Source organism: Perognathus longimembris, chromosome 2 (genome assembly GCF_023159225.1).
Source record: "Perognathus longimembris pacificus isolate PPM17 chromosome 2, ASM2315922v1, whole genome shotgun sequence".
NCBI lineage: Eukaryota > Metazoa > Chordata > Mammalia > Rodentia > Heteromyidae > Perognathus > Perognathus longimembris.
This window is the reverse complement of record NC_063162.1, coordinates 72,867,492-72,894,881: the sequence shown is the minus strand read 5'-3', so window position 1 is coordinate 72,894,881 and position 27,390 is coordinate 72,867,492. Positions and strand designations below refer to the sequence as shown.

At 42.7% G+C, this 27,390-nt stretch overlaps 1 protein-coding gene across 5 annotated transcripts in view; it reads left to right on the top strand.

The window, feature by feature from the left end:
* Positions 1–12,000, top strand: part of Septin7 (septin 7) — a 55,004-nt gene extending 43,004 nt beyond the window's left edge. For all 5 annotated transcript variants that reach the window (XM_048339474.1, XM_048339475.1, XM_048339473.1 and 2 more), the window contains 5 exons: positions 1,352–1,403; positions 3,303–3,428; positions 7,428–7,563; positions 9,728–9,867; positions 10,942–12,000. In XM_048339474.1, coding sequence (XP_048195431.1) covers positions 1,352–1,403; positions 3,303–3,428; positions 7,428–7,563; positions 9,728–9,867; positions 10,942–10,981 — 494 coding nt within the window. In that variant the 3' untranslated portion in view covers positions 10,982–12,000. The remainder of the gene's footprint in view (positions 1–1,351; positions 1,404–3,302; positions 3,429–7,427; positions 7,564–9,727; positions 9,868–10,941) is intronic.
* Positions 12,001–27,390: the final 15,390 nt, after the last annotated feature.

Below are 27,390 nucleotides of genomic sequence, written 5' to 3'. Positions count from 1 at the left end.
GTGAGTGACTTTTCGTAAAATTTCACAATTATGATAAAAAAAATTTTAAGTAGTATAAAATACACACCATGTTGATACATTCCAGATTTTGAAGGCTAGTTTGAGTTTTATTTCTCTGTAATTTCATTTTCCTCCTAAGTACAATTCTGACTTCCAGATCCCGATTTTCAGTCAGGCAAGTATGTGTTAATTCCTAAAGTTGTGATACTTTACATGTCAGTTGTTGCTCCCCTACCGCTTTCTCTCCTTTCCCCCCATCGTTAAGCCAATGTTTGTTCTCTTCCTTGAAAATTTGCTTATAATTCAGGGCTTCTTGACTAAGGACCAAAAGATCCTTACCAGGGATCTAATGAATCTTCTGAAAATGGAACTCTTTGGAGAGAATGTTCACCATTTAATCTGAGCCAGAATGCTCAGAGTCCTTCAAGAATGTTTTAATAATATAAGCCTAGTTTAGTTTTCTTTTTGACATCATATCTCTAGAGTAATCTTTGTAATTTTTAATTTCAATTTTAATTGTTTTCCTTTTAATTAATTTCCTTACTCTTTGCTGATGTAGTACTAAGGAAATGAATCCAGGGCCTCATGAATACTATGCCACATTCCCTACCAAGTTTAAAACCTTAGAACAACGCACCTTAGAATCTTTTAGCTGTAAGAGTGTTCCTCAAGTTATGTTTATTGTATTTATTTACCCTAATGTTTAATCTTCTGGTTATGTAAGCTAGAGTCATGACTATCTATTTGTTTGACACTTAGTTTGGAGATATTCTTCCAAATTGTTTTCTTTAGCAGTGATTTTTCTTGCCAGTGACCCTGTGCTTTATTCCCAGCTCTGTGATACCCAGGCAAGTCAGTACCTCAAGACTTCAGAATTTAGGTATTCCTTAGAAATGTGCACTGCAGAAATGTCTTTGTATTTCTAGTTTGCTCTCCTGTACCGAAATACTGATGTTTTTAAAAAATCAGTAATATTAAAATTCTCAGCAACCTTTTCATTTTGGTTATCTCTTAAGGAAGTTTTTATGAAGTAATTCTCTTCTTAACTATACCATTAAATTTACGAAATGTATTTTATTATAGAATAAATATGCTTTCAGAGAGATATGATGTTACCTTGTCTGTTTTCAGATTTTCAATGTTGTTTCCAGCTTTTGTTCGTATTTATCATGAGAATTAAGCTTCAGTAAAGTAGTATTATTGTACACGTCTATGTCATTCCTTTAAGTTGAGAACTGTTCGTGGCAAATCTTGCTGAGAAATTGAATCTGTTGTAAAGTCTTTCATTTTAAATTTCTTAGAAAGAACTAGATTTTTGTGAAAATAATGTGTCGTCTATTTTTTTTTACAGTTGAAAATGGTGAACATTGTGATTTTACAATTCTAAGGAATATGTTGATAAGGTGAGTGTGAACAGTGATGAAAATTGTAAAAAAGAATTTTGTTCTAAATAAAGTTAGAATTGAACAGACTGACCTTTTGCTTCTGTAGAAATAAAGACTTGCATATCTGAAAGTCAGAATTGAGGAGTTGTGGAAGATTCTTTTAGAAGGAGCATAATTTCTGTCATGGTTAGATGTTTCTATACAGCTTGCATTATTTGCTCTAGTCATCTTAGCTTTTTCAGTTTACATTGATGACATGATACATAAGAATACAAAATGCAATTATGTATTCTAGCACAGGGACATGTTTTTATTCTCTGGAGAAATCCATAACTAGTTCCAAAATTCAACAGTATTTACTGTGCTTAGCTTCAGTCTTTAGTTATTAATTTTTTTAAGTTCCTATTATCTACTCTCTGTATCGATTACAAAAGAAATCATACGTTTCTGGCAAAGGGGAATGCAGAGTATAGTTGAAGAAATAACATGTTGCCTATGGAATATTGGTAATCAAAAAGATATGACAGTCAAGAGTTATGTGTTGTGATTTTAGGAGGAAATCGAGGGCTCCTAAGGCATTGCAAAATGAAACTATGAAGGGACTATGATAGATCATCTTGAGCTGCTCTATGTGACCACCAGATGCACTAGGAATTAGGACAGTCCTGACTTCACTGAAGTAGAAGATAAACAGCTTTAAATGTAACCACTGTGGCCATGAGAGAATAAGTATATCAGGGGACTGAGTATAATGGGAGGTGACTTAGGAAAGCCCAAACTTAGGACTCGGAAGAATAAATTACCAGAGAACTCTGTGGAAATGTTAGGCAGAAGGAGAATAGCCACAGTAATTAAATTACATGTTCTTCACAATGGCTTTGAAGAAGGTACTCCATGAAGTTGCATGTGAAGTAGCAGTGTTTTCTGGCCATTAGGAAGGATGAAATTAGTATTATCTTGATTCTATGTTTTTCTCTCTGAAGGGAGTTATGGTGAAGAGGGAATATGATGGGCACAGGAAGTTCAGGGTGCAGTGGGTGATAAGAAAAGGGAAGGTGAAATAGGTAAGGACTGCTGGATATGCCTGCCCAAGAACAGTGCATTACTGGGGCAGCTCTCATAATCGATTAAAGAGTGACAGCCATCCATGAATTTTCAAAGTTATCTCTGTGTATTGATTCTGTGTGTTGGAAATACCTCAAGTCAAAGTAGCACATGCACTGGACAACCTGAATAAACAGAAGTTAAGCTGCCTACATGTGAAAACAACTTGAAATGTGATCTCAGGTGTCCTTATTTAAGTATTAATGTAGTGAAAACTCAGTATTGCTTTAGGAACTACTTTGCCTAAAGAAAAGCAGTTTCTCTGGGTGCTGGTGGCTCACACCTGTAATCCTAGCTGCTCAGGAGGCTGAGATCTGAGGATTGCAGTTCAAAGCCAGTCCCAGCATCAAAGTTCTTTTCTGTGAGACTCTTACCGCCAGTAACCCACTCAGAAAACCGGAAGTGGCTGTGGCTCAACTGGTAGAGCACTTGAGCTGAAGAGCTTAGGGACAGTGCCCAGGCCCAGGGTTCCAACAACTGACCAAAGAAATAAAAAAGTTTTATTTAGATTTTTGTAAATTTAAGTAGTAGCTGTTCTCTCACTCTCTAGGAAAATTACATAAATGTTGTAAAGATGAATATTCTGTTGTAGAAATCATATTTTAAAGTTGTTACCTTGAGAGATTTTGGAATCTAAATTCTGTTGGTTGAGTTAGGATTCTTCATTTTGTTCTTCTTGAAGCTTAAAGACAGGAATGCTGTCTTCCTTAAGAATAGTCTTTTGCTCATTTTAAGCCTGAAAAGTTGGTAAATATTTTAGTTTGCATCAGAGCTTTGCTTCATATAATCGTCAACTCATGCTCTTTATGACAGAACACACATGCAAGACTTAAAAGATGTCACTAATAACGTACACTATGAGAACTACCGAAGCAGAAAGCTGGCGGCTGTGACTTACAATGGAGTGGATAACAACAAGAGTAAAGGACAGCTTACCAAGTAAGCCCTGGCTTTACTTTCCAGAGCTATTTTCTTCTAGTGCCTCCTGACACAGGAAATTCTAGAGGGTTTTTGCTATGTGATGCTACACAGCTTGAAGTTTCTTATAATGGGATAGAAAAATGTCTTCTTTATATTTAAACCACAGGATTCCACTGGAAATGTTTCAGTGCATGACTTTATCTCCTTCCTAGAAAACTTTCTTTCAGCAGCTTTATCTGTCCGCTTAGGAGAACCTTGTTAGGTAGTAACTGAGTTTCTAGAAATTACTACAAATACAGGTTCATTTACATAAACAGTGGAAGGCAAGTTATTTGCTTTTCTAAGACATAGTTTTACTATGAAGAAGTTTTTAGTACTTTGAATTTAAAGGCAGGAGTTATTTAGATAAAAGTTGAGGACAGGGCCAAAGGTATAGTTCAGGTGGTAGAGTATTGGCCGAACAAGCATGCCAAGCTAGCCTGAGATCATAAATAAATAAATAAACAAACAAACAAAAAAAGATAAAGTTTACTACTTCAACATAAACTGGTAGTTTTTCATGCACAAATTACTATTCTGTGTTCTCCAAAGGATAAAGTAACAAAATGTACCTGCATTTTTATAGATAGGTTGGTACAAGTAGGAATGTACAACTTTAACATTTATTCTAATAGTCTTGAACTGCTCATGTATTTCCCAGCCCCCCCCCCCCTTCTTGGTTATTGTATTTTGATTTTGTCTTTTTGTTTGTTTGAAAGCACTAGAGATTGAACTCAGGACTTCATGCTTGCTAGGCAGAAACTTGACCACTTGAGCCATGTTTTTTGAGGTTGGACCTTGTTTATGCCCAGGCTCACCTGGGATGCCTGCTATCCTCCTGCTTGTCCTTCCTTCCTTCCTTCCTTCCTTCCTTCCTTCCTTCCTTCCTTCCTTCCTTCCTTCCTTCCTTCCTTCCTCCCTTCCTCCCTTCCTCCCTCCCTCCCTCCCTTCCTCCTTGTTGAGTTAGAGTCTTAATAACTTCTTTTGCCTGGGCTGAACTGAGCTAGGATTTCCTGATCTCTGCTTCCTAAGTAGTTGGAACCACAGGTTAAGCTACTGTACCAGTCTTTGTTTTGTTTTGAGACAGGTAGCTGAAGCCTTCAGATTCTACTCTGCTTCCTTCAGTCTACACAGTGCTGGGGAGCTCAGACACACACAGGACCTGCCAAGCCACTGGTTTTAGAATCACAACTATATTGTTTCATATTTTAAATTGATATATATATTCCAATTACTAAAGGCTGAAATAAAAAGGAATTATTCTCTAGTCTAGAAAGTTTGAGGTAGTTGAGGGAGAATAGGGTTAGAGACCCTTTGAAAGTAATAAAAACTTGGGTCATTTTCCTGAAAAATGACTCCCACCCTCCACCACACACTGTTTCAGGGCACCTAAGCGCTGCCTCAGAGACAAGGGCGCATATATGTTAAAAAACAAACAAGCAAACACTGAATCTCATTAACTTTAATGAAACAATAACACACTTAAAAATTTATCCATGGACCTTATCATTTTTAAACATGCAATCTCATTCTAAGTTAATGTCTCATTTAGTTGCATTTTCTGAATTTATTATTTGATTAGTTGGCAAAACACTGCAGTTCTGTGTGTATAGAAGTTTTTTTTTTCTTTTTTGGTGGTGCTAGGGTTTGAACCCAGAGCCATACATGCTAGGCAATATTTTACCACTTTAGCCTGGGTTATTTGTTTTCCTGATTTTTGAGGTAGGATATCCAGATCTTTTCAGCCTAGGTTGGTCTTGAACCACAATTTCTCTCAGCCTCCCTAGTAGCTAGTTGTGAAACACCAATACTCAGCTTTAGAAGTAAGGTGGTTTGTTTTTTTTTTCAGCAGATTATCAGGGTTTGAACTCAGGACCTTGTTTTTTCACTTTTTCACTTCAAGCTGGCCTGAGCTACACCTCCAATTTAGCACTTTGTTGGTTAGAGTTTCTGATTTCTCTACTTTGGCTGGATACAAACTGCAGTCCTCAGATTTCAGCCTATTGAGTAGCTAGGCTTATAGGTGTGAGCCACTGATTTTCTTATGGTGAAAGAAATATCCTTCAGTTAAATAACTATTTTATCTTACACTAATTATAAAAGAAAATCTTCATATCACAGGAGTCTATCACATTTTTATCCTTTTTACTACAAATAATTGGTAGCCATTTTGAGTGTGTTCTGTTGTGAAGCTATGTCCCCCTCTTACTGGGGAAGAAGAGTGATGTGACAATCAGAGACCCTGAGCCAGTGAGAGAGGTCACAGTGAGCCCAGCCCTTCCCTCTGGTGACCAGGAGGAAGTGGCTGAGACTCAAAGCCTGACTTCTGCTTTTAAGTCATAATTTAATAAAGCAAACACTTTTTGATATCAAATTGATGCATTTAAAATGTACAACTTGGTGTTTCTTTAAAGCCTTTTTTTATGGAGTCAGAATAAATATTTCATCTTCAGAATCACAGAAAGATGTGCCTCTCTCAGTTACTCTCAGGATTTAGCTAATCCATAGAACTCCCCTCCCCCATGGTTGTAGTAGTTATTAGCACCTTGCTTTTTCTTGTGTCTTTAAATATAGCAGCTTTGACATAAAAGCTACCTATAAATGTTTCAACATGAAAATTTGGGATAGAATTATACAAAGATACTTGAGCCCATAGGCTTAATGTCAGTGGTATGATAAGACTATTTTCTGTTTGACTGTGCTTAATGTCTATTTTCTGGCACTTAAATATCCAAATGCTTGATCTGTATATGTGCATGCATTGTGTACGTGTGTGTGTGTGTGTGTAAGTAAATTGCTGAACATATATAAAACGTAAAATATTGGAATCTTTAAGTAGAGTGAATTCTTGAGAACATAACAGGTATAAAGGGGTCTACAAGCATTTTGCCTTTCTATGTAGTGTAATTTTTTTTTTTTTTTGGCCAGTCCTGGAGCTTGGACTCAGGGCCTGAGCACTGTCCCTGGCTTCTTTTTGCTCAAGGCTAGCACTCTGCCGCTTGAGCCACAGCGCCACTTCTGGCCATTTTCTGTATATGTGGTGCTGGGGAATCGAACCCAGGGCCTCATTTATATGAGGCAGGCACTCTTGCCACTAGGTCATATCCCCAGCCCCCTATGTAGTGTATTAATAATACTAACTGGTAGTTATTTCCAGTGTGTCAGTGCACTTAGCAACCAAATTGAATTTCGAAGTTTTGTAATGAAACATAGCTGTTATATCAGAAGTTATCTTTGGGGATTTTGATACTTGAAACTTAAGAAAAACTAAAAATGTTCTCATACATTAACTATATCAACTTGGTGGTTTGTCTTTCACACTTGAACTTTTTCCTAGCATGTCATTTCACAGAGGATGTGCACAAGATTTTGTGACAGTGCCCTCGCTGGTTTAGATCTTTTTGTGGGGGACATAGTACTGTGGTTTGAACCTAATGCATTCCATTTGCTAGGTGGGTGCTCTATTACTAGAGCAGTGTCTCCAACAACCCCACCCCCACCGCTTTTTTTTTTTTTTTTTGCTTTATTTATCCAACAGGATTTTGTGGGTTTGCTCAGGGTTGGCCTCAGATCGTTATGCTTCTACTTAATATACCCTCCTTCATAGCTGGGGTCACAACAGTATACCACTAGCCACTAGCCTGGCTTACTGATTTAAGATGAAGGTTTCAATAAACTTTTTCCCTGAGCTTTTTCCACAAACCTTTGAATTTCTACCTCCTCAGCAGCTGAGGTTAGATCTTTGTCTTTAATTATTCACTAGAGTGAAGTTTATATATGAAACCTCATTGAAGGAAGTTCCTAGGATAAAGAAGCTTCTGAAGTGTTGGTTCATAGTCTATTTGTACAGAAAACTTAGAATTTATGTCCTGTATCACTTAAAATGCTGTAAATAATGGATGTATAATATTGGCTGTCTCAGAGTTTTTTGTTAGTTTCCACTTACACACTGAATGATTGTCTTAATGTTCATGACAGAAGCCCGCTGGCACAAATGGAGGAGGAAAGAAGGGAGCATGTAGCCAAGATGAAGAAAATGGAGATGGAGATGGAGCAGGTGTTTGAGATGAAGGTCAAGGAGAAGGTCCAGAAACTGAAGGACTCTGAGGCTGAGGTAAGCAGTCTGTGCTCCTGTCTGTATTCCTTCATAAATCATAGCTAACAAGCCAGGCACCTGTGGCTCACACCTGTAATCATAGGTATTCAGGAGGATGAGATCTGAGGGTTGAAGCTCAAAGCCAGTCAAGGAGGAAAGTCTGTGAGGCTCGTATCCAATTAAGAACAAGAGAAAAAGCTGAAAGGAGAGGTGTGGTTCAAGTGGTTAGATCTACTAGCTTAGAGCACAAAAGCTCAGAGGACAGTGCTCAGGCCCTGAGTTGAGGCCTCATGATGGGCACCCAAAAAAAAATTCCACAAAATTTGTAATTGCCTACACATACATACCTTTGCTTCCTATTAATTTATTGCCCTAAAATATACTAGTCTGGAGAAATAAAGCACCATGTTGTACATTATAGAGTAATCCATGCTCCAGTGTGTAAAGGCTGGCACCGTATGCTTGGGGGAAAATTCAGAGTACCGAAATACTTAAAATGCATTGTTAGAGCTACAGTGAGCAATGGAAAAGTGCTTTAGAGTTATGACAAAATTATAAGCATTCTATATAAACAGTGTAAGAAAACAATGGATAAGAATTTGAGTGGCTATAAGAACAAAAACTAGTGCTAATGTCATTTGGCCTACACCTATTGATCCCAACTATTCAAAGGATCAGCCTTGGCAAAGTTAGAAAGGGATTCTGAATGGCTCCCCAGATATCCTGATTTGTAACAGTCAGGAGCTTTCAATAAGAACTTGCCAGTTATGAGAGGATTTGTGAGGTCATTTTCTTTTTTTTGGCCTGTCCTGGGGCTTGGACTCAGGGTCTGAGCACTGTCCCTGGCTTCTTTTTGCTCAAGGCTAGCACCCTACCATCTGAGCCACAGCATCCCTTCTGGCCATTTTCTGTATATGTGGTGCCGGGGAATTGAACCCAGGGCTTCATGTATATGAGGCAAGCACTCTTGCCACTAGGCTATATCCCCAGGCCCTAGAAAGGGATTCTGTACTCACATGCACACACACATTCGTATGTATGTATGTATGTATGTATGTATGTATGTATGTATGTATCTCTACAAATACATACAGAGTTTAGTGTGTGTATAAAAAGACTAGAGACATGCCTCAAGTGGTGTATCACTTACCTACCATGTGTGAGATCGTAGGGGTTTTTTTGTTTTTTGTTTTTGCCAGTCCTGGGCCTTGGACTCAGGGCCTGAGCACCATCCCTGGCTTCTTCCCGCTCAAGGCTAGCACTCTGCCACCTGAGCCACAGCGCCCCCTCTGGCCGTTTTCCATATATGTGGTGCTGGGGAATCGAACCAAGAGCTTCATATGTAGGAGGCAAGCACTCTTGCCACTAGGCCATATTCCCAGCCCCAGGTTGTAGGTTTAATCCCTAGTGCTGAGAAAGTGCAGCAGTTGATCAGCCTTAGGAATAAATGAGAAGGAATGAAGTAGCCCTAATTGAACTTAAGATATGCCTGGGTAAGTTATAGACAGTGTGAGGGGAAAAATGAGGGGCTGTGATACCCTGCAAACAGGTTGAGCTATATTTATAATGCAATGTCATTAACTTGGAGTACTGAGCAGCAGTGACTGGCACCCAGCAGTCGGTCTGCTGTCTTCAACTCATTCTATTTAATTTTGGCAATTTTAAAAGCAAAAAACATGGAGGTATTTCCTTCAGTAGGTGACAAGGAAAGAGAGCGAGACAGACGAAGTGAAAGGCTTGATTCATGTCTGAGTGTAACAAAAGTTATTTGTGAGGTGATTTCACTGTGAAGTTTTCTTACCATATATTTCTTATTGTTCTTATTAAAAGAACAAGCTATCTTTAAATGTATGGAATGATGACAGTAATAGAAAATATACCTTCTAAGCTATTTCAGGCACCTGTAATCAAACATAGTGTTTTTGGTGATTTTCTTCAGTGAAACATGTAAATATTTACAATAATTACTATTTCTAGTTCATTTTTGAAGCCTTTGAGGAAGCTAGTTTGTCCTATTTACAAATAGTTCCATTGGGTTGCTGGCTTCTGGGCGTCAAATGGTCCTACAGTGGGGTGACCTCTCTGCCAGTCTTCAGTACCTTCAAATGAAGGTGCCTGCCTGAAATGCACTTCTGCTCAGGTTCGGAACCAGTTTTACTTTGTGTGTCATGCTGTCATTTAGCTCCAGCGGCGCCATGAGCAGATGAAAAAGAATTTGGAAGCCCAGCACAAAGAATTAGAGGAAAAACGGCGTCAGTTTGAGGAGGAGAAAGCCAACTGGGAAGCTCAGCAACGCATCTTAGAACAACAGAACTCTTCACGGTAAGTAGCACCAGTTCTGAGGTGCATGTGTGTGGGGATGTTTAAGGGATTTGTTCTTCTGTTTATTTTTAAAACACTGGACTGGTATTTAAAAAGCCATCACCATTGTGTGTCCCCAAGCACAGTTATTTAGTTGATCACTATGTTTATATGCATGGATCCATACACTGTCAACTGGTTTTTTTTCCCATGTAAACATTTTCACAAAGTAATCTTGATAATTACAAATTTTCAACTTCCAAACATTCCAGTTGACACACTGTAATGAATTTCTTAGCTTTCCCCCAGCTGCTAGAAGTAGTAATGGTTGTTTCAGTTTCTGGCATACCTAGAGAACAAACTGCTGCAAATACCTTGGATACATACAAGGGTATATTTTAGTTGTGTGAAGTTTTTTGTTTATTAAATTCTTGAAGATGAACCCTGATATATCATTTCTAACACAGCAAGTCAATTCTTCCTTGATTTATATGGAACTCAGTCCTGTACCTACCTTGATTTTCTTGTTTATTGGTCATTGGTCTCATTTTTTTTTCAATGAAGTAATTGTGCAAAGGGGTTGCAATTCCTTAAGTCAGGTTGTGAATACAATGCTTCTTGGTAAGTGTTACTGTGATTGATCTCATTTTAAACGGAAAATCTATATATCCCCGAGAGTTCCGTGCTGTCCAGAGTAAGTAGTTTGGTGACACTCAGCGTGTGAAGAGGACACTAGCCTTGCTAGGCATCAGATGTCCTCCAGAATGCAGGGGCACTGAGTCAGTCAAGTGGGACCTTTGTTGCGCTTTCTCAGTTTGTGAACTTTCATTTGAAAAAAATGGTTTTGTATGTTAAAATGATTATGAGGAAGATGTACTGCTCATCTTGGAATTTTGTCAAATACGATTGTCGAAAAAATTCTGTTACAGACCACCATTGTCCTCATTACTTCTAAATCTTGGCATCTTTTTCATGAAAAAGTAGTGCCTAAAATCAGGCACTCTGGTGGTAGCTGTGTTAGCCATCACTACCATATGTTGTCTTCATGGTTATAATGTGTTCACTCATCCTAATTATTTTTCTTCAATTGTTTAGAACCTTGGAAAAGAACAAGAAGAAAGGGAAGATCTTTTAAACTCTCCATTGACCACCACTTACGTATTAGTTGCCAATATGCCAGCTTGGACATCAGTGTTTGTTGGATCCGTTTGACCAATTTGCACCAATTTTATCCATAATGATGGATTTAACAGCATGACAAATACTCTTTTTTTGTTGTTGTTCTCAATGGAGATTAAGATGCCTTGAATTGTCTAGGGTGTTCTGTACTTAGAAAATAACAGCTCTAAGTACCTTTCTACATTTTCTTTTTTATTATTATTATTAAACAGATGTCTTCAGTTTAATGCAAGAGAACATTTTACTGTTGTACAATCATGTTCTGGAGGTTTGATTGTTTACAGGATATTCCAAAATAAAGGACTCTGGAAGGTTTTCATTGAGGATAAATTGCCATACTATGATGCAGACTATGCTTCTCTATGATAATTATAATACAGAGGTTCCATTCAGTGTAGCCTATACAATAATGTAATTTAGTCTAACACAGTTGACCCTATTTTTGACACTTCCATTGTTTGAAAATACACATGGAAAAAAGAACATATATGCTTACAGTGCACCTAGAGCTTTTTATAACAACCTTTTGTTTGTTTGTTTGTTTTGGATTCTTTACGTATATGTTATTCTCATTTAGTACCCTCTTTAGCCAGAATCTCATTACTGCTTCATTTTTGTAATACCATTTAATTTAGATATTTTCCATATATTGGCCCTGCTAAAATAGAATATAGCATCTTTCATATGGTAGGAACCAACAAGGAAACTTTCCTTTAACTCCCTTTTTACACTTTATGGTAAGTAGCAGGGAGGAAATGCATTTATAGGTCATTTCTAGGCAAATTGTGGAGCTAACGACAAGCCTGCTTCTACCTATATGCAGTCTCTTATTTTACTAGAAATGGGAATCATGGCCTCTTGAGAGAGAAAAAAAGTCACCACTCTGCATTTAGCTGTATCCATATATTGCATTTCTGTATTTTTTGTTTGTATTGTAAAAAATTCACATAATAAACAATGTTGTGATGTAATGGAGTGTGGTGTCTTGCATATTCTCTAGCCGCTACACAAGAGTGGAGTCTGTCCACCATGCATGCCAGATTTGTCTCATGTAGAATCGTGTGCTCATCTTCCAGTATAGACACATTAGTGCATCTTTCCATCACTGAGAAACCACATCCAGTGTAGACACACAGCACAATCTCTCTCACACTGAGAAACCATATCTAGCTCATTTGGATTAAATATAGTTCTAGTTACTGGAGACCTTAATTTTTAAACTTTCAAACTTTCTGCTCAGCCAAGGTCGCATTATTGTGTTTACTATGTTTTCTGCTTTAGGTCAGTGACCCAAGCAGAAGCATGGATGATTGTTATAATTAGCAACTATTTTTGTTTTTTTGCCAGTCCTGGGGCTTGGACTCAAGGCCTGAGCACTGTCCCTGGCTTCTTTTTGCTCAAGGTTAGCACTCTACCACTTGAGCCACAGCGCTGCCTCAGGCCTTTTCTATATTATATGTGGTGCTGAGGAATCGAACCCAGTGCTTCATGTATACGAGGCATGGACTCTGCCACTAGGCCATATTCCCAGTCACCCCCCCTTTAAAAAAAATAATTACTTATCTCTTGTCAATGTGACGTACAAAGGGGTTACAGTTTCGTAAGGGGGTTACGTAAGGCCATGGGTACATTTCTCGTACTATTTGTTACCTCCTCCCTCATTTCCCCCGCCTCCCCTTTCCCTCTCCCCCCATGAGTTGTTCATTTGGTGTAAACCAAATGGCTTTGTAAGTATCGCTTTTGGAGTTGTTTCTCTCTCGATTTTGATATTCCCTTTCCCTTCCCTAGTTCTAATACCAGTTTATACATAGTATCCAGGGGACTCAGATGAGATACAGTGATAGCACGGGGACAACCACAGGAAGGGGATACAAGAGGATCATCAAACAAAGAAGTTATGGTTTCACATGGCATGTTGAAAGTAATTACAACAGTGATACAATACTCATTTCCATAACATGGAGTTCATTTCACTTAGCATCATCTTATGTGTTCATAGGGGCATAGGTATTGGGCTCTGCTGTGACTAGCCTAAACCTGTGCTGATTATTCCCTATGAGGGAAACCATGGAGTCCATGTTTCTTTGGGTCTGGCTCACTTCACTTAGTATAATTTTTTCCAAGTCCTTCCATTTCCTTACAAATGGGGCAATGTCATTCTTTCTGATAGAGGCATAAAATTCCATTGTGTATATGTACAGGATAATTTTCTTTCAGTCATGAGGCTTGGACTGAAGGCCTGGGTGCTGTCCCTAGGCCTTTGTGCTCAAGGCTAGCGCTCTACCACTTTGAACTACAGTTCTACATCTGGATGTTGAGTGGTTAGAGATAATCTCATAGGGAACTTTTCTACCTGGGTTTGGCTTTGAGCCACAATCCTCAGATCTCAGCCACTTAAGTAGGTAAGATTACAGGTGTGAGCCACCAGCGTGACCAGCATCTGGCAGGATAATTATTTTTAAGGTAGATCTCATGAGACATTAAAAAAGGTAATTCAAAACCATCTCGTTAAATGTTTAAGAGCCATCAGAAATTAGAAATTACCTTGGAAGTCTTGTCATTAAAACATCTGCTTTGGATAGCATGAGAGAATGGTGTGCTTTTTAAAGTTTCAACTGAGCATAGTGTGATCACCTGTGGTCCCAGCTTCCAGAAGTGAGGGTAGGAGAATGGCCATCTGAGGCCAGTCAGGAAAGATGCAGATGCAGGAGTCCTTGTAGGAAAAACCAAAGGCAGAGGACTGAGAACATGGGTCAATTTTAGAGCCAAGTGCTTGCTAGACAATGAGTTCTTTTGAGTCGCCTGGATATACCCATGTGGTAGAGTTCTACTGCCACCTAGTGGGGTGAGATCTGATTATTTCCTCATTCACTTCGAGCCACGGGTAGGTTGCTAATGAATCACATATTACTTCAGTATCGTTCTGCCTATAGTCTTGAAAGCTGAAGAAATACAGACATTTGTGTCTCATTTTGTGACTCATTAGCTGGTGTTCACACTACTGATGCTGAGAGCTTGATCCTGGATGGATGCTAGTTCACAAATAACAAAAGGTCAGTTGGAAAGAAGGAGGTGAAAGGTTTAGTAATTGTCCAGGCCAATTAAAGGATTGTAGTTCTTTCCTGTGTATAGGCCTCAGGTATCATCCTGACCTGTATGGTTCTCTTGGAGAGAGACTGGTCCCGCACAGGAAGCCAGGTGAGTATGGCCAGAGCCCAGTGCTTTTCCTAGAGTTACCCAGCACTGGCCATACCTGCCCTTGCTTCCTTACTAGATCAAGCATGTCACCTGTGTATAAAGTTGTATGTACTACCATGCCAGTGTGTGTCTTGGAAACACTTCTCTAGTGAAACTGAAAGGTTGGGTCTCAAGTCACATGGGGGATGATTGACGTACGTAACAGTCAATGCTCAGTTATTCTGTTGTGGCCAGACTGGGGCCTACCTCGAGCTCATGTCCGGCAGGTATTCTTCTGCTGAGCTCCACCTCTAGCCACCATTCAGCCACTGCTGAATGTGATCCAAAAGGAACAGAGCAGACTCTGTGTGATTCCCAAGAGACTGCTGCTAACAAACACCCACACATGTTCAGACTGTGGATGCTAGCATAGGACTGACAGAGTTCCTCTGGGTCCCCTAAGCAGTGTCAGATGAGAAAGAAGCACAGCATATAGGTGGGTTTGTGTCTGAAGTTCTTTATACTGAAAAGCTCCCAAGTGTAAGTCCACACTTCATTTAGGAATCTCTCTGGTCATTTTGTAATAAAACCATACTTTTCCAGACTGGACGCTAAGTCATTTATATGCTTTATCTTTCATCCGTAACCAATCTTTTTCCAGACATGACTGTTGAAGTTAACCCAACCGAGTGCTGCAGTGTGACCCCTTTTGGGTGACCCCTGGCCTGGGCACCGTCACCTGGTCAGCTGACCTACCTCACTGGAAAGGCGTGAGAGTCTACAGTTGTTAGCACACACAGTGTCAGTGGTGAGAGGTGTCAGCTGGCTACTCTCCTAGTTCGTCCTTGCTCTGTGAGGATTGGGCATTGTACAATTCTTTCGGAACCATTCCTCTGCTGTAAACTAGAAGTCTGGCCTCCATGGCTGGTTCAGGGTAGTCATTTTGGGGGTCTGGACCTGGACTGCCCCAGCTCGCATAGTGATGGAAATGTCAATATGATTGGCCATGCCTGTTTGCTCACAGTAAGTGTGATGGCTACTTTAAATCCCTGGACCTGCTTCCTATTGTACTCAGACTTTTGGAGCTGAGAAACGAGCCCAGTTTCAACACTATGGCACTCTATGGAGTGAAGGCAGCTCGGGAGGACGGGTGTTATCAATGGCAGTTGGGGGTTGTTCTTGTGCATGGTGCAGAGGTAGCTAATTACTGCTGATGAAAACCACTACTTACAACACAAACTTGCTTCCCATAATTTGAGACGAATCCATTCAATGTTGAAAGCAGAGTTCCTTCTCCAACAGGAAATGGACTGACAGTGTCCTGTGCTCCTTAGAAGCCTTTCAGAGGATCATGGGAAGAATGAAGACTGCTTTGGCTTGAACACTTGCACTGTGGAATGCCAGGCCTACCAGATGGGCAAAAGTGAGATGAGTGATAGGAGACCTCAGTATATGGCCACCGGGTCACTGCTGGCCACGCAGAGCTTGTCTGCTGTGTGGTTTGTGGATCTGCTCAGTCTGATACCACTCAGGCTTCTGAAATGTGTTAGGGTTGGGGTAGGGGTGGTGTAGCAGGTGCTTCTGCAAAGACCTGGCATAAGATGGAGAGCCACAGAGTTGGGGTGGAGAGGGTTAAACCTGGCCATCAAATTCCTCTCCCTTTTCCCCATGGCAAGGCCGAGCCCCCTGGTTTGCAGACGTATCAAGAAGCAACTTTTCACTCTGGATGTTTTAACTGCTTTGCAAACTAAAATTTTACCTTATGATCCTTTATTACCCATTGTGTGACAGATTCCCCCAGTTCTTCACACCAGCAACATTTAAACCACAGTGGCAGCAAAACAATAGCATCAGTTATTTGCATTTCGGCAGATCCAGAAAAGAGTGAATACGCTGGTGGTTCTGTCTCAGGATTCCAGTCTGGGCAAGCGTGTTGCCAGGACCGTGGTCAACAGAGAACGTGACTGAGGTCTGCTCTAGGATGGCTAAAGAGGACTCACTGCCTTGTTTCCAGGTCTCTCCATGGGCTGCTTCCATATCCTCTGACATGACACTCAGCTTCCTCTCAGAGCACATGGCCCAATGGAGAACTGGGTGGAGCTACAATGTCCTTGGAAGTCACCTAGCACCATCTCCCAGTGCGCAGTCCCATTGCCGGTCAGCTCTGTTCAGGGTCAGGAGAGCACTACAAGAGTTGGAGCGCTGGAAGTGGCTATCTGCAAACCTGCCCATTTTGTAGTTAATAGTGTCTGCATTTTGCATTTCTGTACACAAATCCTGCTCAGTGATACAAGAGCACCTGTAGGCTTGTGTGTCAGCATGAGCAAAGCCCCGGGCCCTGGGTTTGAGGTTCAGTAAGCTCCTGCTAGGGTTCCTGGGGTGCATCGCTCAGTGATTGATCTGCTTTCCCCTCTGTCTACTGGGACCAGGTGTTCCACAGGCCCGCGTCTTAACTCCAGACTGATGTCTCCCGTCTCCTAACTGCAGGAGATATTAGGATCTCTCCCTCTGCCTTCACATTGGAAAAATCCCCAGGAAGAAGTGACAGTCTCTGTGCGTAGGGTGGCATAGAAGGTCACTAAGAGCCACACCAGCCAGACTTGTCTACCCTAAGAGATTGTAGGTAAATGAGAGGCCAGCTCTGCAGCTGACCTGAGCCTTGGAGTCCACTAGGCATCCCACAGATGAGCTGTCCTGGGGTTTTGCCTGTATCCCTCTTCTCTATGCCCACCAGGCAGCCCTTGAACCTGGGCCCTCATGAGACCACTGCTCCATGGGCCAGGCCTGCCCCCAAAGCCCTGGCTGGCTTCTGTTGCTCTCCATCAGAGACTAGCCAGGGCCTATCTTCAATTACAGATTTTTGACAAACTTTTTTTCTTCTTTTAACTTCAAATTTTGGTACGGGTTCTGACTTTAAAAGTGCCTCAAAACTCCCCTCCCCTTTTTTCTCAACTGCTTCTGAGTTACTGTAACCCCAGTGGCCTAAATGTACTAAATACTTGAATATGTCTTTCTGGGACACAAGGAAATGCATGTAACCTTGGCAGTGGTCAAAACAGGATGCAATTTAGTGTCCTTCTAATAAAAGTTTAAATGTTTACTCTTTTCAGATACATACATACTTACATGTTCACATTTACACGAATACCCACCATTTGCAGTAGGTCCCTGCAAGCTGCCTACAAGTCAGTTATTGTGCCAGCATCTCCCTTTAAGTGAACTGAAGGGCTCCCTTAAGTGTCTCTGGGCCTGGCTCCTTGGGGGCTAGCCTAGGGTGGGGTGTTTCTGGCCTGCTGGAAAAGACCCGCAAAATCACTTGATACCTGATGGGAACAGAAGGAAACAAACATGTCTTCCTGCTGCCTGCCTGTGCTGCCCGCCAGTACTGATCATCGTCTGGTCCCTAAGGCTTCACCCCTGGAGGAGTGCAAGAGGAAGGATCAGGACTTGGGCTGACTCAAGCCTCCCCACAGGCAGCCCTCCCCTCCACCCTGGCTGACTTTCCCTCAGCCAGCAGGGTCCTGGCCTGGGGAGGGCACATGTCAGCCAGCCTGGCACATTTTGCACCTGTATTCCCTGGGGAAGATGCTGGGGGACTAGCCATCGGCTTCTTGTTTTTTCTCTCTTGCTTTCCTATGAGGATGTGACTTCCGTCTGGGGCTGGTGTGGACCCTGGTCTGCTGCTGGCTCCAAGCTTCCCCTGGGCAGGGAGCAACAATGGCTCTTCTGGAACATGGCCCAACATCCAATGCAGGTTAGTCTAGCACAGGAGCAATCTCTGGCTTTCCAGAGACCCCTTCTTTCCTCCTCAGTACTCCTCAGGCTGTTTTTCAGGATTCTCCCTGTCCCTATTTTCCACTTAGAGAGGGAGGAGGAAGCTGACAATGAGGAGACCTTCATGAGAGCTGGGTGCACTGCTGTGTGTGGACACTAGAGGGCAGTGCTGTCCCAGCACTATCTCTTCACTTGGCACCTCCTGGGTCATCAGCTGCAGAGCCATGCTAGAGCATTTGGAGAAGGCCTGAGCTTGGTATGGGCAGGGCCTTGCACTTGCTGGGCAAGCACTCTAGCACTTGAGTGTGCTCCAGCCCCTTTTGCTTTGGTTTTCATATAGGAGCTTGTGTTTGTGCTGAGGCTGGCCTGGACCCTCCTGAGAGGCTAAGATGACAGGTGTACACCCCCATGCCTGGCTTTGTTATTGGTTGAGGTAGGCTCTCATGAACTTTTTGCCTGAGTTGGCTTTGAACCACAATCCTCCCAATCTCAGCCTCAGTATTATTATTACAGATGTGAGCCATTGGGAAAAGTCTTTTGTTCCCCTTGCCACCCAAACCCTGTCAAAGTTAGAGATTTTATAGAAGAACCAGAACAGGCCAGGTCTCAGTCTGGGCAGTCTTAGGCATCTCTGGGGTGCTGACCCTTAAGTGATGAGGTTTGGTTGTAGATTTTCCTTACTTCAAGATGGGTGTGATTGCAGTTCTGATCACCCAGACCAGGGATACACAGCCTTACCAAAGAGACACACTAAGGATGTAGTATTGGCTGCCCCCACCCGCAAAGAGCCTCGGGCTCTTTCTGGAGATAGCAGTTACATCACAGAGGATAGAACCAGACTTTACAATGTGTTTTTCATCTCTGAAAAGTACTGTTTGAAATACCCTATGAACACAAGGGAACCATTAATGTCACATAACCATTGAAATAACACTTGAGGGAAGCTTTGCCCAGAATAGACTAAGGGCAGATGACCAGTGGTGCAAACAAGCCATGTGAGAACTTTCTGGAGTGAACTCTGGCAGGACAAACGGTTTACCACCCTATAGCTGATTGGTTTGCTCTTCAGATCTCATGAGCCAGAGGCGATAGGGCCAGGATCATCCAGCATCTGAGCCAACCACTGAGTTCCAGGAGATCAGTGAGGAGAGCCATGGGCAGAACACTCCCGCCTCCTACACGCTCCAGTGCCAAGGCCAGCCCTCAGTCTCCAGCAGATGTTTGGGACATTTGAACACTGAAAAGAGCCCAGGAAACCCAGGCAGCCAGCGTACCCCTCCTTCATGCCCACCCCACTGGGGGCCATCTCCTACTTCATCACCAGGGCTAGATTCAAAACTTGGGTTGACTCTCTTGAGGGTGGCCTGACCTAGCGGAAGTGAGCTGGTCTGCTGGAAGTTGATTTGGCTAGAAGTGGGCCTGAGGCCGGGATGACATGGTTGAGTTGAGAAGAACAGGCTTCTACATTCTGACAGAGGCTTGTAGTTGTCTCCCTCGCTGTGGGTGGTTTTGAAATTTTTCATACAAATGTTATTGATGTTCATGTGCACATCAGTTTGCTATTTATTTAAATTAATTCATTAATGTATTTGTTTTTTCTGGAACTAGGGCTTGAACTCAGGGCCTGGGCGCTGTCCCTGAGCTTTTGTGATCAAGGTGAGCACTCTACCACTTGAGCTACAACTTCACTTCTGGCTTTTTGGTGCTTAACTGGAGATAAGAGTCTCACAGACTTTCCTATCCAAGCTTGCTTCAGACTAAGATCCTCGGATCTCAGCTACCTCAGTAGGATTACACCTGTGATCCACTAGAGCCCAACCTAATTATATTTTTATTATCTTTAAGTAGTTGTGCAAAGGGGTTACCATCCAATATGTCACTTTATAAGCACAATGCATCTTGATCACTATTGCCCCTTTCATTATTCTCTTCCATCCCAACCTCTCCAATTTTCCTAGCTTCATAGGATATACATTGAGTACATTCTCCCTCCCTTTCCTCTTTTATTTTTATTTACAGTGTTGGGGATCCTTCCCAGAGCCCCTACCATGGAGCTACACTCTCAGTCCTGATAAGATGAAGATTTTCTTTCAAGTGGTACAGAGTTGAAACGTTCCATTTGAGGGATGTGACTCTGAGCATCCTTTATCAATTAGTTTCCTTTCTGATTTATTTTGGTTTTGTCCCTTGTGTTTTGCCTGTTGAAAATTCACGACTAACACTGAACATCTTCTTAACCACGTGGCCACAATTGACAGAGCCCACAACCAGGTGTAGGCAGAACAACCATGCAGGCTCTTGTAGAGAATAACAATGTCACAGCATAACATTTCCTATAAAACTTGAAGGTAAGTAGTGCAAATTCTATGAACTGATCACAGTTTATGCATGTAGACAGTGAAGTCCCTTGTCAATCTACTTATGTCAAGAGTAAAGCTTAAAAAAATACCGCTTTTTTGTTTTTGTTTTTCTTAAGAAAAAAGAAAATAAAAGTCATGATAAGTTCTGTGGAACTTCCCATATTTCTGGATTTCCCTGATGGCATCTCATGTAGCATCTACCTTGTCCCTGGCTCCATAATAATATTTTCTACAACCCGGCTATTAGCTCTCAAGGTTAGATAGGGATCCATCTCACTTCTTGGTATAATTTCTTCATAAATGGTATTGACTACAATAACTGTCTAATTCTTGGCTCTTTTTATTAAGTTTATCCTGAGTTTTCAAGTGTTATCAGCATGGTCAGACAGAGTCTGGCATCAACTTCCACCATTGATGCTAACAAAATCATTTTGAAGCATAGTTGATTTTATTTATTTAATTTATATTTTCAGAGAGGGGGGTGGAGGGGCAGAAAGGTGGATGGGAGAGATATTATGGACTCCTCTTCAGCTTCTGCTGTAGCGTTTGTACTGACACTGTTGTTAACTGGCAGATACGTAAGTGCACGTTAAGTGAATAAGAACCTTTGAAAAATTCAAGAGAAAAGTTCCTAGTGTAAGTATGTTTAGTGAAGTGAGAATCCAAATTTTCCTTTTGATTCTCATAGGATTTCATCTTGTGCCATATAGTTTGCCTGAGTCAGGACCTTTCTATTTGACACAGGACTCTTTCTATTTGACACTATCCTCCACTCTGTTTCATCCCAGTGCTGGGACTGCAGTTGTGTGCCACCGATCCTGGCCTTTTATTTCCTTCCTTCTTTCTATTATTCCCTCCCTCCCTCTTTCCCTCCTTTCCTCTCTTCCTTTTCTCCCTCCCTTCCTCCTTTCTTCTTTCCCTCCCTCCCTGCCTGCCTACCTGTCTGCTCTCTATCCTTCCTCTTTCCTTCCTTCCCTCCCTCCCTCTCTCCCTCTCTTCTTTCCTCTTGGGTCACACTTATTGATCTGGAAAAGTTAGACTGTGTTATACTAAATGCGAGGCTGCTGGCTTGTGTGGGAGACATCTTTAGGACATGAACTGGACCCAGTTTTCTGGAAGCTCCTTAGGTGGGTTCTCCATTTCTTATACCCCCTAGTCTTGGGTATCCATTGGTCCGTCTGTCCATATTAGCTCACCTGAGGCGACGCTTCAGGGTTGCTGACATATGTGATGTGGCTTCTTTTTGGCTGCTGCTGTTTCTGTTTTTGCAGCACTGGGGCTTGAATTCAGGTCTGTGCACTTGCTTTACTTCTTATGCCACATCCCCAGGCCCATGAGGGTTTAAAGAATGAACGCAGTAAGCCAAAGGAGCCATAATTCACCCATGCTAAGACAGAATAGAGCAGGAATTGTCACTGCTGTTGACCAAATTCCCAGGAAATTGAACTCTGTGTTCAATTTATCATATACCAGCCTGGCTGTGCACAAGTGAACAGTCTGTCCTTTGGCTTTTGACCTCACTGAGGCCTTTGGAGATAGGAAAATAAACATGTCAGAGCTGAGCTTTCCCCCTAGGGCTGAGCTTCCACAGTCTGCACACTTCCACAGTGTGCACTCACCATTGAGCCTTTCTATCCCTGCTGCACCAGGAGTGGACACTCATGCTACCCTGTTCCTCTGCTGAGTGGCAGTGTCCCCAGAGAAAGTGCCACCAGGGCAAGCTCACTGCTGTTCTCAGTCCTTGGCACCATTCTGGGAATGCAGAGAGCTCCAGGAGCAGGTGTAGGGGTGAGGGGACTCCTGTGTGCCCTCTGCATGGCTCCCTAGGGGCTGGCCAGACCTTCCCTTTTGTCCCTTTTGACAGAGACTTCTCCTGGCTTAGTTCTGGCACAGGCCCACCTTCCTGCCTTCCTGGACCTCCTGGCCACCCCTCACCTGACATGCTCCTGTTTCAGGGACTGGCAACAGGCCACAGGCGCTGGAAACCTTCCCTGAGTCCTGGCTGTGAGCCGGAAGGACAGAGGGGGCGGCCTGTGGGGAATCACTCACCCTGCTCATGCATACAGTGCTCTCTGGCTAGCAGTTCTAAGGCCCTTTTGTCCCACTGTGGTGTGGGAGCCCAAGGAACGCATGCCGCATGGCAATGCCTGCTTTTCCTGGAAAGCCCTGCTTGTGCCCGGACAAGGCATGGCTGGTCTTCTTAGTGTTAGCTGGGACTACGGGGGGAGTGGGAGGGAGCTTGCTGGGCTCAGAGGACGCCCACGTCCAGACCAGAATGTGGGTCACTCTTTCTCTGCATGATTTTTAAAGTGAGACACTGTAAGAGAATTATTGCAAAAGCTATGTATACATGTCTACTCATGGAAGGACGTTTTATAAATACAAGAAACAAAAATAAGATCATCCATCACCATCTTAGGTTAACTTCTCTTTGTGTTAGTATTAGTGAGGTTTTTTGTGTGTGTGCTGGTCCTGGGGCTTGAACTCAGAACCTAGGCGATGTCCCTGTGAGTTTCCAAGGAGCTTTTGTAGTGGAATTCCTTAGGGAAAAATCCCATCCACCCACACCCCGCCCCCCCCCCCCAAAAAAAAAGAAGAAGAAAATCAGTTTGGTTGTGAGGGGTTTTTTTTATTTTTTATTTTCTGGCTGGTCCTGGGACTTGAACTCAGGGCCTGGGCATTGTCCCTAATCTTCTTTGTGCTCAAGGCTGTGCTCTTCTACTTGAATCTGAGCACCACTTCTGGCTTTTTTGAGTTGTTTATTGGAGATAAGATCTTGTCTCATCATGGACTTTCCTGCCTGGGCTGGATTTGAACCGTGGGCCTCAGAGCTCAGCTTCCTAAGTAGATAGGATTACAGATGTGAGCCACTGACACCCAGCTGGTTGTGAGGTTTTTTAAGAACCTTGTTGTTTATTAAAATGTTATTAAAATACCTTGTGAAGAGGGCGATTATGATGTAATTTCCCAAACTCCAGAGTAATAGTAAGAATCAGTCATAGAGTCTGGGGGTGAGCTGGGTGTCGAAGGGCTCGGCAGGTCACTTCCAGTTTGGGAACATCCCTGTCCCCCATAGAGGTACACAAATGCCTACCCTTCCACATCTCTACCCTTCCACTTCCCTGGTATTTTAATAGACTAATGAATCATTTATTCAGAACAACAGTGTTTAAGTATCTTGCATTACAATTTAAAACTTTTTTTAAGGGCATCCTGAATACAAAGTTGTTGGGTGTTTTTGTTTTTGTTTTTTTTTTCAGAAAAACTATGCTCCCCTTCAGTTCTTTGGACTTGTGAATTGATTCCAGCGAGTTCTGCCTTCATTTCAAGGACAAAGTAACCCAGAACATAGGTTTGAAATGTTACCAGTGGGGATGCTGGGGTATGTTTTTCTTTTCTCTATTAGGTAAGAATAAAAACACATTAGGAAAACAAATTAAATCCTCAATTTAAAAAAAAGCAATCACACAACACTTGCTTTATTTGTATTGAGTCCCCAGAAAAATCTTCTCTTCGAAGTGTACACCTTTTCATCTTGCATTCAGTTTATTTGAGGGCCCAATTAAGTCTCCTTTTGCATCTGATTGCCTTTCACACCCTCAAAAGGTGTTTGCAAGCTTCCTGGAAAAACATGGATGACTTGTCCTATGCTGGTCTTTCTGACTTGTTAACTTGTTGCTTCTTGTTTTTCTTCTCGTTTTCTGTCCAGGGGAGGTGGGGTCAGTGAGGTCTAGTTTCTTCTGCCTTTGCTAGGCTAGAAGGCACAAGGCAGGGCAAGAGGCACCCACCTGGGAGGCCTGAGTGGTAGGAGGTGTTTCCTGCACCACCCAGGCCAGGGGCATGGCTGACAGGATGAGAATGGTCAGCATGGACATGTCCAAGACACTGATGTCACTGTTTTGGTCAAGTTCTTTTGCTGACAAGTAGGAGCAACAGTCCTCAAACTAGCTTCAGCCAAAGTGGGCATTCATTGGAAGCATCTCAGAGAAATCTGGGTGCTGGGGCCTCTTGATAGTTTCCTCTCTCATTTCTTTTTTCTCATTTTTCTTTTCACAGACAGATTTCCACTGCTTTGTGCAGCATGGAGCCACACAGCATGGGTGTGTGTGTGTGTGTGTGATACCTGCTTATGCCATACCTGAGACCAGTGCTTTGTCAAATTCCAACTGAGACAAATCTGATTGTCACCACTAGCTGGCTGGGGATGTCACTGTCATGTAATGGGAAGACAGCTCTTAGGGGGTTGTTGACGCTGAAGACATACACTGCATAATTGAGAAAGAGCCTCTAAGCATCTGTATGGTTCACCAACAGCTGCTTCGTCACAGCATTCCCATGGCTGTGACAGAGAGGCTCAGGCAAAATGGCTGTGGGGGAGAAAGCGGCTCAGACAACGGGAAATGTTTGTACCCATTTCCTCTGACACGGTGTCAGGCAGTCTGTCCTACCCACCAGATATGCATACCAGATATGCATCAGACATTTAAGCTCTGAAAAGATGTGCAAACCCCAGATATATTGGGGGCTGCTGGTACCCTGAGCTTTTGTGTGCCACCTCAAGGCTGGCACTCTACCACTTGAGCTACAGCTTTGTGGATGTTAACTGGAGATCAGAGTCTCACGGACTTTTCTGCCTGGGCTGGCTTTGAACTGCAGTCCTCAGATCTCAGCCTCCTGGGTAGCTAGGATTATAGGCCTGAGCCAACAGTGTCCTCCAACTTACATCCTTTCAGGCATATTAATAGGGAAAAAATCCATACCTTCACAAAACTTTCCAGATTCACCTGTATCTCTTCGTTTGGCATACCAGATAGCCCAGAGCAACTTGCTTGACAAATTCCTCCTAAACTCTGTCTCTTCCCTTCTACCCTGCTCTTCCCTCTGCCCAGGTCCTTCCAAGCCTTTTTTCCTACAGTGTTACTCAGCCACTTCAGTTCTATCATGTTCTCCTCCTACCCGTACCTCATGAATCACTGGAACTTTATATTTTGACCAGTAAAAACAAAACTCATTTGTTGAGAGCAAGGAAGAAAGAAAATCTTAGGAGCAAGGACATAATGAACTGGCTTGTTAGGGGAGGGATGAGGGTGAGAGAGAGAGAGAGATCTCCTTCATCCTGAGGTGAATGGACCAGGAAGTTTAGCCCTCTGCATACTCTATTTGGTAAAGGATCCTGCAAGAATGCATACCAAAGCTGGCCACCTGCTCAAGGCATTGGGAGGGTTGGCAGAGGTATCAGGGGTAGCCACACAGATAGGTTTGTTTTTATTGTTTAGAGACGGGGTCTCCCTATTTTCCCTTTGAACTGTAGATCCTCCAGTCTCAGCCTTCTGAGTGTTGGGATTACAGGCATGCCTCTCCATGCACAAACACACACATATATATACACATACATATACATGCACACACATATACACATCTATGCTCACAAGTACACACACATGTGTGCACACAGTTGTTTGAAGAGATCATGCAGGGTGGGCAGTAAAAGGGCTAAGATGTACAGGCCTAGTTACAACCAGCCCATCCATGGTGCTCCAGTCAGTAAGAGGCATGGGCTGGAATAGAGCCCTTCTCTTCTGACTTCACTATTGTGACCTAGATATACACTAGCTGGCCAAGATATAATGTATCTGGGAAAACACCTTGGCACACTGTGACCTTTCACTGAGACCCTGTCTCCAAACCTCAGCACCATGTCCATAGGGGACCTGCCAGGGTCAGTGGGGACAAGTACCTGCCAGGACTCCCCTCCCAAACGCACTGCTCCTGCCCATCTCCCAAGTACAGATGTGATGAGAAGTTTTTTTTTTTTCCTTTCCCAAGGAACAAACCTAGACTTTGAATGTGATTTCTGCCAACTGTAACCAGGAAGCCTGGCTCCCTCTTGTGGCATGGAAAATGTCTGCATGGTTGCTCAGAAGCTGTTCTGCCCAGTCACTATTTGCAGATCCCTGGAGCCTCTATTACTGCTCTTCTTCAGCAGAGCAGAGCAGAATGTTCTGGAAGGAGTGTGCTGTGAAGGTAGAGCGAGCTGTCAAAGGGGTATCCCCCACACCATATGTTTCCTCATGATCTTTTTGGAGTCTCAGATTTCTGGATCAACCACTTGGCAGCTTGTACGTGGAAGTTTCAGTACAGGGTCTGTTTGGTCTCCCAGCCTAGAAATAAAATCAGAGCTGAGATTCCTGCTGATGTACCAACTGGGACATGGTCCATGCACCTAAGTGGGGAAATGTTGATACACATTTGATAAATATTTATTGAAACTTGAATAAAGTCACCTTCTCGAACCTTCTCAGAGATGGTGAATGATAGAGAGAAGTCAGAATAAACGCCTTGCTTTCCCCAGGAGATTGATTCCCTTGTTATATTAGAAACAGACATGCAAATTAGCATGTACTCAGAGTGGAGTGGAAAATCCATTCGTTCGCTTACACAATTGAACACATTCCATGGCTTTTTTGTTGCTGTCCTTGGGTTATATTCTTTTAAAGATTTTAAAATAACCAGTCTAAAATTGAAATCTGGGTCGAGCACAGTGCCTCACACCTGTAAACCTAACTACCTAGAAGGTGGAGATCAGGAGGATCTTGGTTTGAGGCCAGCCAAGGGGAGAAAAGTATGTGTGCCACCATCTCAACCAATCACAACAGAGCAGATTTCCCAGCTATGCAAGAAGCGCAAATAGGAGCAAGTGGAAATAGCAGTCTAGGCTGACCTGAACATTAATTCAAGACTGTATCTGAAAAATCAATGAAAACAGAATGAGCCCAGCATTTGGCTCAAGTGGCAGAGCACCTGCTTAGTAAGCCCAAAGCCCTGAGTTCAAACTTCATAAAGACAGAGAAGGTTAGCTATAGAGGGAAAGAGCAGTATGTTCGGGTCCACACTTGCAGGAACAGAAGTTTGTTCCCTGTAGTTTCTTGGGGGGAGGAGTGCAGAGATGAGTCCGGGACAGTAGACAGAGGGGACCCAGGTAAGTCTTCCTAGGCTGCTGGTGGCTCGGTCCCATCCCCAGGCTGAAGGCCGAGCTCCTGTGCACAAGTGAAAA